General features: G+C 46.7%; 1 protein-coding gene across 1 annotated transcript; it reads left to right on the top strand.

The window, feature by feature from the left end:
* Positions 1–1,676: 1,676 nt before the first annotated feature.
* On the top strand, positions 1,677–7,622 carry LOC128719091 (interference hedgehog-like). Its single transcript, XM_053812711.1, has 6 exons — positions 1,677–2,276; positions 2,341–2,651; positions 2,730–3,556; positions 4,186–5,001; positions 5,072–5,232; positions 6,825–7,622. The coding sequence occupies exons 1-6, from the start codon at positions 1,677–1,679 to the stop codon at positions 7,620–7,622; spliced, it is 3,513 nt and encodes a 1,170-aa protein (XP_053668686.1).
* Positions 7,623–10,790: the final 3,168 nt, after the last annotated feature.

Below are 10,790 nucleotides of genomic sequence, written 5' to 3'. Positions count from 1 at the left end.
AAATATTGATCAAATAAACGTACACCAGGGATGGATGAAGATCGGTGGAAAGGGTAGCCGTAGCTTAAAATTGCTTACTTTCTCACGCTGGAGGCAATTCCATTCCATCAGCAGTACGGTTTTTTTTTTGGGCTGTACTGAACCGGAAGGAAGAACCTGATCTAGTGCTTAATTTACGACGACGAGTGTTTGAGTTCTCGTCTGCGTTTGAGCAGAAGGTTGGACGTGAAGAACGGTAAGCAAGGCGGGGTGTTTTATTTAAGATAAATTATCTACGCCTAAACAAATGGCAAACGATCGAGTCGTTGAGATAAGGTGCCCTTTTTCTGGGTGATAGGATCACGGGTGAGATTTATGACATGCGTCAACAGTTCTTCCCTTCTTGGCATCCGCTTTTCCAAGAATCGATCACTCGAACTGCTTGAACGATTTGGTCCAGGAATTAACGAAAGAACTCTGCATGAGGTTGGCAAGAAATATTGTGTGTATGATAAGTCAACGCCTTACCTCAGAATTCTGGAATCTCGTGGTGATCGCCGGCAAGCGTTGTAAACCTGTAAGCGATTAAACACCCCGCCGGTTGTTCTCTTCGTTTGGGGTTGTCTTCTGCACCGAAATGTCGATCGAAAACAAATAAAGAAGTCTTCGGAATCGGAGCACAATTCGAACCGCGTTTAAGATTAATTGCCCTTTCCTAATCACACACCAGCTCGTAGCGCCTAGACATATGTCAGAGACACTAGATTTTGGTCAGTGGCAGTGGTCTTGGTTCGTGTTTTTTTTTACCTTCCACTCTACCTCCAAAGTATCCCTTCGCACACGCGTCTCCTAGCTACGAAATCTAACAGCTCATCAACAGCTTGCCACTGGCAGGGGCACTAGACATGGGGTATGGGTACATAAGGCGTCCAGCGTCTTGGCATCCCGTGAGGCAACCCGTGACGATGTGATTAATCTATCATCAATCACGTCCCGAACCGACGTCAAGACGAAATCCATGCGTCCAGATTTCGATCCATTTCTTTCCAATGGACCCACGGATCGTCCGATAGGCTCATCGGTGAGGTTTATAAACTGCAGCGTAATGGTTCATGGTAATGCATTCCTTCGTCGGAGATGTACTGATTGCCTGGTGTTTAAGATATTGGTAGCATCTTGAAATGGGGGAACTTAAGAAAAACGCCATTCAACTGAACGAACTTTCTAGTTGGATTAAGTGAACGACATGGGATTGAGTGTCTACAAATGAATCGGATGCTGAAATTATCACAGGCATTCGGAGGATTTGGAAAGAGTTTTCCCTTACCAAGTCCAGGTTAATCGTGACTTGTGATATATTTTATATTGATACTTCCTACATGCCTCTACCTATATGGAAGAGTGGAAAGTTCGCACTCAGTTTTGAGGTTATCTTACTGACCACAACTCTCGGTACATCAGAACCATGGTTGTTGTCATACGATCCCTGTTGGCGGTACTTCCGTCTATCGTTAACAATAAATATTTAAGCTATTGGAAAATTCTTGAGGTTATGATTTTAGACGGGATTGGTTAGGGTTATCATATGATAGTGTAGCTTATCGTCACATACCCACCCTAACCTTCCATCTGCTTCCTTCTCTTCTTCACAGTTGATATGCTCTAAAAACGGTTGAGACTTTCATAAAAAGCAAAGAATGTGTTCCACAAACGATCGACTCAGCGAGGCTACTCAACCACCAATGCCTTTAACCACCTGCAACATGCAAACGGAAGAGAGCAAACGTCACTTAATACACCGGCAACCCGTAAGCAATCGGATAACCTGCAGTATAGAGAAGCACCTGCCGCCCCACTGTTGGTACAGCAGTGCTGCCCGACGGATATCGTACGGTGTGGTAGTGCTGTGCCTAGCACTGACCGTTTGCTTCCTTCCCACGGTGTCCGGTTCACCACAGTCTTCATACTCTCATCATTCACATCACCCGCACGGCCATCACGAGCAGGCGGCTGTTCATGGTGGTTCCAGTGGCGCCAGCTCCCATCACGCTGGCAGTGGATCAGCTTCATCCTCCCACCAGCACGGTGGCGCATCGGCGAGATCCAGTGGAGGAAGTTCGAGCAGCAGTGGTCTCGGTGTGTACATCATACGTGCACCTGAATCGACGATCGCGCCCGCTGACGATGAGGTACTGTTCGAGTGTGAGTTGAACCTGGTGCCGGAGCAGCTTGACTGGCGGTTTAGGGCACAGGGAACAACGGGACAGCGCAAAGACTACGTATTAATCCAGAACGGTGTAAGTATGGAGCAGGGTGGAGAAACACATTCCCGGGACTAAATTGTTACTGTGTGTATTTCAGCATAATGGATATAACGCAAGTATCGTTGACGGTCGGTACAAGCTGCGCGTTTCGGTCAGCGAATCCACGATCGGAGAGTACCAGTGTGTGGCATGGTTTGGAGCGTCGGCGGTCGCATCAATTCCGGCTCGCTTGACACTGGCAACGATCGGACTCGAGCCGGAAGCTGTTCCCGGTCGGCACGATCGTGTACCTACGACGATGCGCCGCATACAGCCACAGCAGCATTTCAAGGTATTTCCCGGCAACAGTATTATTATCGACTGTGGTGATATCGTTTCGAACCCTCCACCAATCTGGAGCTACTACAAGTAAGTATGGAGATATGGAGCGCTGTATTTCGGTTCCGCAGCTAACGAATGTTTAATTTGCTCTTCTACGCCCGACAGAGATGGCATGACGATCTATCCGAATGTGACACAACAGCAAACCGGTCGACGACTCATATTGGCCTCGCTAACTCAGCGTGATACCGGCACGTACTGGTGTTCCGCGGTTAACTCCATCACCGGCAGTGAGGTCATTCTACCTCAGCGCACCACCATCACGGTGGAGTACGTACCACGATCGGCACCACATGCCTTCACGCAGCCACAGAACGTTTCGGTGCTGCCCGGCGATACGGCATTGTTGGAATGTCCCGGCGTTGGTAATCCTGTGCCCATACCCGCGTGGACGAGAGCCAACGGCATCCCGTTGAATGGTCGCGCCCGCATCCAAGACTACGGACTACAGCTGTCCAACGTGCATCCGGAAGACGAGGGCCAGTACATGTGCCGGCTGCAGAACGGTATCGATCCTCCGCTGTTGCATTCCGTGTGGTTAACCGTGCTAGAATCACCCCGCATCGTTGCACCGCCTCGATCCACGCTAACCAACGAGAGTGACAGTTTGGAGCTGGAGTGCATTGCACGCGGATCGCCCCATCCCGATATTTACTGGATGATAAACGGTGACTACGCCAAATGGGACAATCTGATCCGTACGAATGGGACGCGAATGATCATCCAATCGGTCGAAAAACGACACGCCGGTATCGTGCAGTGCTTTGCCCGTAATTCCGTCGGCGAAGCGAGCGAAGGCAATCTGTTGCAGGTCATCCCGAAGCAGATACCCGGAGGCGTTGGTACGACACCGCTCGGTTCCGTACCGTCCAGCCCGAAGGCGGGTGGTGATCATTCGACCAAGCGCAAGGGTGGCAAGAAACACAAAAACCGTAAGTATGGTAGACGCACACCAAACAGCCCATCAGCCTTTGGTGGGGGTGGATTTATTATCGCAACAATCTGCTCGATCAGTTGCCGCCAGGCGGTGTGCTCGGGGTCGAGCGACGGGAACTTTTCACGGCGTGGTGGTCCCCGGTTGATGCCGCTCCATAGCGATTGGCTCGGTAGACGACAGTTGCGAGCTATCGACACCTCGAAGCTGCCTTCGGGTGGTTCTAGCCGATCGAACTCGTTGAGAATGAGCTTGAACCGAAGGTCTGGAAGGGCGTGAGTGATCTGCTCATATATCCGTTCGGCCATTGTGCGGTAGATGGGACACTTGAGACAGTGTTCGATTCGGATGATAGCGAGCGCTTCGTCGAAGTGTTTATCATCGCAGTAGACAAGGTTCGGATCGATGATTTTCTTTTTCGATTTACCTCCTTTACCTTTTGATTTGGACATTGTTGCTGGTGACGAGTCAGGAATAATTGGGTAGCATTAGCCAAATTGTTTGACGGTTATGTCAATCAAGGGTTACTTTGATTGAGAGCGACGATTGCTATGTTTCTTTGCAGTTGTACATCTTCAAACTGTTCTAATTGAATTCTCTTCCTTTTTCACACTTTTCCTCATTCAGTGGTAATGATACCTCCGTCGCGGCCAAACATCACCCGACTGACAGATGAATCGGTGATGGTACGGTGGTCCGTCCCGTCCAGCGACGGATTGCCGATACGGTTCTTCAAGGTGCAGTACCGCATGTTGGGCGATCCCTCCAAAAACATTGCCCGCACCCAGTGGATGACGGAGAACGAAGACATCTCACCGTACACACGCTCGTACGAGGTGAACAATCTTAAGTCGGATCATCTCTACCGGTTCCGGATTCTTGCAGTGTACTCGAACAACGACAACAAGGAGGGAGCGGCATCCGGCAAGTTCCATCTCCAGCGGGGCTCTCAGCTCGGCCTGACAAAGAACCATCTGCTAGCGCCGACACTCACCCGCATCGAGCCCGTCTCTCAGCATGCGGTGGTGCTACAGTGGCAATTCCCGCAACATCTGCCACATCCGATCGATGGGTTCTACGCGTACTATCGGCCCGCCACTACAGCCGGCGAGTATTTGAAGGCCACGGTGGACGGTAGCACAACGCGTCACTTCAAGATCGATCACCTAGAACCCGGGACGGCCTATGAATTCAAGCTACAATCATTTACCGCTTCGGCTGCATCCGATTTTAGTGCGATTTTGACGGGCAGAACACTGAAGCCACCGACTCCACCACCGACCGTACCGACGGTGATCGCGGCCGCAGAAGGACCCGACGGAAGCCAAGTGGTACCGGTCAACTACCTGCTCGTGATCGGCTGCGTGCTGATCGTGAGCGTGTTGATCGTGCTATTTCTTTGCTGTTGCTTTAGTCGTCGCAAAAAGCGAGGTCATGGTGCTGGTAAGAATAGTGTATATCGTTGAAAAATAGAAAACGTTGTCTAACAGGGATTTTTCTTCTCCATTTGTAGATGAAACAGAGGCCAAAGTACACATTCCGGTCGATCAGAACGGATTTACCGGTGCTGTCAGCAATGGTGGTTCACGGGTAGCACATCACAAGACGCGAACGAATGGCATGAACGGACGGATGAACATCACGCCCAACCCGTTGGCACAGGATGGCGACAAGGTAAAGGCAAGCTTTTAATGCTTCGTACCGCTAGTGTTATGCGTTCGGTTGACACATCCCACCTTCCCTTCATTCTTCCCGCACGTTATTGGTTGCTTACAGTGTACCGTAGCATTTCTGTCCCATGTTTTAGAAGTCATACAAAAAAAATATACATTGGCAACGTTCTTTGTCACCTGGACTTATTCGCCACAATGTATGCAATGCGCATACCAAAAGCTCTTGTTGTAAGACATTCTATCCATGGGGAGGATCTTCTTGCTAGAGTGATTAACTCCCACTAATGATTCATTAGAGATACAGTGCATGAGCGATTGTTTTATCCCTCCCAAATACTCTCCTTAACCCGGCAATCCATTTTACCTCCCTGAAAACCTGTACCATTTCCTATCCCGCACGGCTTAGCGACCTTTTGTTACCAGCTGCGATGAATGTTTTGCTGTTTTTATTTATATCATGCTCTCGCATGTTATGATGTTTGAGTTTGTTCAGTTGTGTTCGTTGAATTTTTTACGTTCTGTTTTAAAGTATGTTTTAAATAATGTTTGTGTTATAACTTATGGTTGTAACAAAATGTGGATGTTTTTTTTTGAATTGTTTGTTTGTTTTTGTTTGTGTAAAGTAATATTCTCAATCTGGTTAGTCACATTTTTGGCCGTGTAGTAGTATGATAGCGATCGTGTTTTTCCTTTTCGTAGAAAAAGTGCATGCCTGAATCACAAACAACCGACCGCTAGTGTACAGTAGCTGAACTTAACGTGTAGTATTTTATAAATGAAATCGATTACGAATCCAACCTCAGCCAAGCATACAGAGAGCCGAATTTTCAGCCAAAACAAAGTCGTTCGTCGCTCGGATATCGCCCTACCATCGCCTACCGTCTGCCGTGGTGAAGGAGACTGCTTAATTAATGTTTATTTCCTATCCCCGACCGCCTTCCTTCTTACTCCATGTACTCCTATTTCATCTTTTTCTTCTCTCTTTCGCTGTTATCTGTTGATCTCCCGTTGGGGGCAAAAAGGGTTCTAACCATCATACTCCCTAACACGCACACACACGCCTTAGTTGATCCGCGACGATCATGTACAAAACTATGTTTTCTCTTTCTCTTCTCTTTTCTCTACTGTTTCTTCTTTTGTATACTTCTATCCCCCATTTTCTGTTGCCACTGTCGCGCTTTCGGATGCGTTACTCCACTCCTTTACAGCACTATCGCCGAAATTGAAAGGCTCGAGCTGGTTTAGCATTTTCCCTTCTTCTGGTCGCCTAGATGTAGGCAAACCGCTCGATCGTGGGATCGCTTTTCCTCCCTCCCCCCACACATAAGCACAAACACACACAACAACAAAGTGTGTGCCTCTCTTCTTCGAATCTTTTCTACGGGGCTTTATGGATTCGCTCTCCTACTTGGAAAACTCTGTCCATTGTTCGTCTCTACACACACTCCCTGTCCACAACACAACCGTTCTCGCCTTCTCCACCTTCCCATCTCCATCCGTACTTTCATCTGTCCCCAAGTAGCCGTTTGCTGTGTAGATCGATTTGCGAAGACGCGTTTTATTCTAGCTCAGAAATCAGCGTGACTGTTCTAGAATCGCACCGTGATGGAGCTGCGCTTCCTGCCCAACACGCTGGTAGAGGGTGACCAGCAGCAGCAACAGCAGCGTCCGGTTACCAATCCGATCGAGGGTGGATGGAGACGAAAGAAACGCAACGCAGCTGTAGTGGACGTGCCGAAGAACGAAACCGGTGATGGAGGCGATGGTAGCGATGAAGGCGACGTTACGAACCCGAACTCGACGACAAACTCCAGCGAACTGCCTGCCACTAATAACAATCATCAATCGATTCCCAACCAACAGCAGCAACATCATCTTCAGCAGCAGCAACAACAGCAGCAGCAGCAACCCCACATTGGCGGTGGACTTCCACCACTACATCATCCAAGTGCCGCCACGGTGGCAATGAACAGCTGTGGCATTCCTCAGCAGCAGCAGCAGCAGCAACAGGAGCAGATGATGCTTGCCTCCATGCCTCATCGCCGTACGCTGGAACGGACTGCGGTGCGGCCGATTCCAAATGGAGCCACCATTGCGTACGGTATTGATCCGAAGCTGATGCTCGATGGCACCGTGCCCGTGCCCGACTGTAGGCAGTCCTCCATCAGGCGTACACGGCGTGGTTCGGGTTCCGTACCCGGCAGTCCACGGATAGGCCGTGGACCGAGCAGTGAGTTCCTTCAGCAGCAGCAACAACAACCGGGCGTAACGGTGGCACGCTCACCGATGCCGTTGCGGGCCGCCGGCATGAAACGATCAGCTGCCGCTGCCACCCGACTCGGGCGGGCCGAGAACATGTCGTCGGGAAGTTTGAACAGTATTGAGGTATGAGAATGACCGTACAGCGCCGCACCGGACGGCGCCACCACCACCACCCTTTCCCGCACCTCGTCCCGCAAACGTAGAAGGCGCGCCTTCAAGCTGATGTACCTGGTGCGTCGTCAACGGCAGCGTGGTGCCGGGCTGCTCGATGGGCGCAGTAGCATGCCGCGGCAGGACAGCGAGCATCACTGTCACAAGCAGGCGTTCTACGAGCGGGCGAACGGATACCGGTTAATATCCTGAGTATCGCCCATCGAGCTGCTGCTCTCCATACTACACGATCTTGTGGTTAGCGTTTAGTTAGTTAGCTGCGTAACAAAGGGTTCCGTTTTCGCCATGCTTTTCGCACTTCATCATCCGTCCATTTGGTTTTTTTTTTGCTTTTTAAGAGACAGCGAGTGAGAAGGGAACGAGAGTCATTTTGTCGCGTTCTACAAAAACCACCCCAGACAGAGTCCTGTACACACTAACGTTAAGTTTTTTTTCTGGCTTAGAAGGATGTTATTTTAATTAGGCTACGTATTAGGTTGTGCATTATTATGATTTCCCCAAACAAAAGGGTGAAAAAGACAGAGGGATAGAGAGAAGTCCCATGATCGGGGGGTATTAACAAAATCTTGCTGTACTTAATCATTACCTGCATAAGGATGTTTTTAGTTTGAATGTACCTTATTTTCCCGGTGCCTACTCACCGTTGGGTCGATAAAATGTAAATAATGATAAGGGTATGTCGTGAACGGAGGGTAGACGATGGAAGAAATCGTAGATAAATTTGTTAGCCGCTAACAGTAGAGTAGCGAGAGAGAGAGAGAGATAGAGGACAAAAAAAGACACAGTCAGGCATATGGTGAAGGTGTGCTACTTAACCACTACTTAATAACAAATACGCACACGAAACGATCACAATACACACAAACATGCGAAAATTTGTAGCGAATCATTCAACGCGAAGCTAATGGAATTTCCAATTTTGAATCGGTTATGTTGCGGGCGCATGATGAAAGCTCTGTTTCAGAGAGCTTTTTTGTTCGGCTTTACCGTTTCAACAGTCGGAAATTTGATTACTCATCAAAGTAGCAGCTGCAAAATCACATGGAGCTATTAAATTGTAAAACGCGCAAACAAATATAATGCAGCAAACGCAATCGAATAATGAACCGATATCGAATGAAGTGTAGGGAGAGACAGAGATGTTTACTGAGCTTTTACTGACTGACTGGGCACTGATTAATTATTAGCTACATAGAACTAGGAAGATTAAGACGAAACGAATTGTTTATAAACACCCACTTATTACCAGACCACTCGAGCGTAGGATAGGGATCTTCTAGTATACTACGTGTAAATTATTTATTTAACGCTAAACAACGCACAGACACACACGCTCGCAGGCAAAGGCAATCAGCCGATAGTATTTTGTGTTAGCATGGGGAGGTAGAACACGAACACAATATTCCAGACGGTGTGAGGTTTTGTGGGCTTCATCTCGAATGCGCACGTTTTCGTTTGCTGTTTGTAGCTGTACTAGGGATGGGCTTGAAGCAAAGTTTGATGCCATGGTGGTACTATAGCTGTGTTGTTGATGTTGTTGTTATAATATTGTTTCAATAATGATACATATAACCTTCTCCTCCCCCCCCCCCCCCCCCACCCCCCAAATGCGGAATGTATCAGCATAATGTACATAGAAGCAAATAGACGATAGATAGATAGAGGGAAAGAGAAAGAGAGAGAGAGAGAGAGAGAGAGAGAGAGAGAGAAAGCAAACTGGCCGTCTACTTATAGTCGTAACTCATTCTGTCTAGCAAAGCAAATGCGAAAAATGTCACGTGTGTAAGTGTTTCCTTAAAAAAGAGAAATATTATTCCAGCGTCAGTGTATGGTTTTGTTTTAAAATATTTTAATGTAATTGCAACAACTCCACAAACCGGCTAATGGTTGCGGGGATTCTGCATGGTGCAAAGGTTGCTTGCTACCGTAACAAAAGGTAGCGTTAATGGAACGCTGTCAAGAAAGAGAAACATGTAAGAACGTGTAACACGTTTTCTTTTCATTAAAGAAAACAAAATCTATGCAAAATTCAAATGAGTGGTGTTTTATTTCGTGTGTACAAATTAACATTTATGCACATAAAAATGTCGTGAATCGAAAGAAATCAATAAAAACTTAATTACTCTTAAAAATGTGTTAACTTTAATTTGACATACATTTTTAATAACATTGAAAAAAGACCACACCGCACACGGATGAGAGCCACTGTGATCGATTGAATTCACCACGTTTGGGTGGATGTATTGGGAAAAAGCTCATCTGCATGGTTCGTGTCTGTGCTAACGAACGAAGACTTCAACGATTGTGAAAGCGAGGAACTTTTTTTTTCTTTTTTCAAGAAGGATTGCTAGAAAATAAAGGAATACATATTATATATTTCTTCTATATTTTATTTTTATTTCCCGTTTGAAATAGTGTGATATTGATAGCAAACAGTGCAAAATCGCTATCAGTTACACATGAGCGATGAATAAAGAAACATAAAGCGTTTGTGTGTTTTTTTTAAATAGAATTTACATTACATATATTTCTTTTCTTTTTTTCTGGCATTTCCACAGTATTTTTTCTTCTGTTGTTGTTGTCGTTTGTTTTTTTTTGTATTGGTTTGCTTTTTTGCTGGTTTTTTACACACATTTAGTTTAAAATATACATCGTTTCTCATCCAATTTTTCGCACGTTCTCCTCTTGCTTCTACACTCAATGCAATGGTTTGTTTGTATTTTCTTATACTTCTCCTGTGTATGTGTGTTCGTGTTTTGTGTTGGTTGGTTTCAATCACTCTTTTCCTGGGTCATACAATCGGTTCCCAGCAAAACGTACGGTTCCCTTATTTTACCTCTTTTAACAAGATTCTTTTTTTTTAGAGAGAGTTTTTCTCTGACACATGCTTTTACTATCGGTAACTTTTACTGAACGGCATAACGGGTTACGGTTTCGGGTTTCTTCATGTTAGCCATGTTTCTGCGTTACATGTTGTGCTAGTGTTGAGCGCTGTTTCCCCGATTATTTCTCTTGTATTTTCTGTTTCTTTAAAAATAGCACTGGCACTGGAATATTCAACTTGTTGCTGTTTTCTTTTCTCATTGGTTACTAATGTGTTTTGTTTTCTTTTTAATTCTCTTATGC

The sequence above is a fragment of the Anopheles marshallii genome, chromosome 2, assembly GCF_943734725.1.
Source record: "Anopheles marshallii chromosome 2, idAnoMarsDA_429_01, whole genome shotgun sequence".
NCBI lineage: Eukaryota > Metazoa > Arthropoda > Insecta > Diptera > Culicidae > Anopheles > Anopheles marshallii.
Note: the sequence above shows the minus strand (reverse complement) of the source record. Positions and strands in the feature narration are given on the sequence as shown.

Coding starts and splice junctions, on each gene's coding strand:
- LOC128719091 (XM_053812711.1), top strand. CDS start 1,677: ATGTGTTCCACAAACGATCGACTCAGCGAGGCTACTCAACCACCAATG. Junction 2,652..2,729: donor CCAATCTGGAGCTACTACAA/GTAAGTATGGAG, acceptor TACGCCCGACAG/AGATGGCATGACGATCTATC. Junction 5,233..6,824: donor TGGCACAGGATGGCGACAAG/GTAAAGGCAAGC, acceptor TGACTGTTCTAG/AATCGCACCGTGATGGAGCT.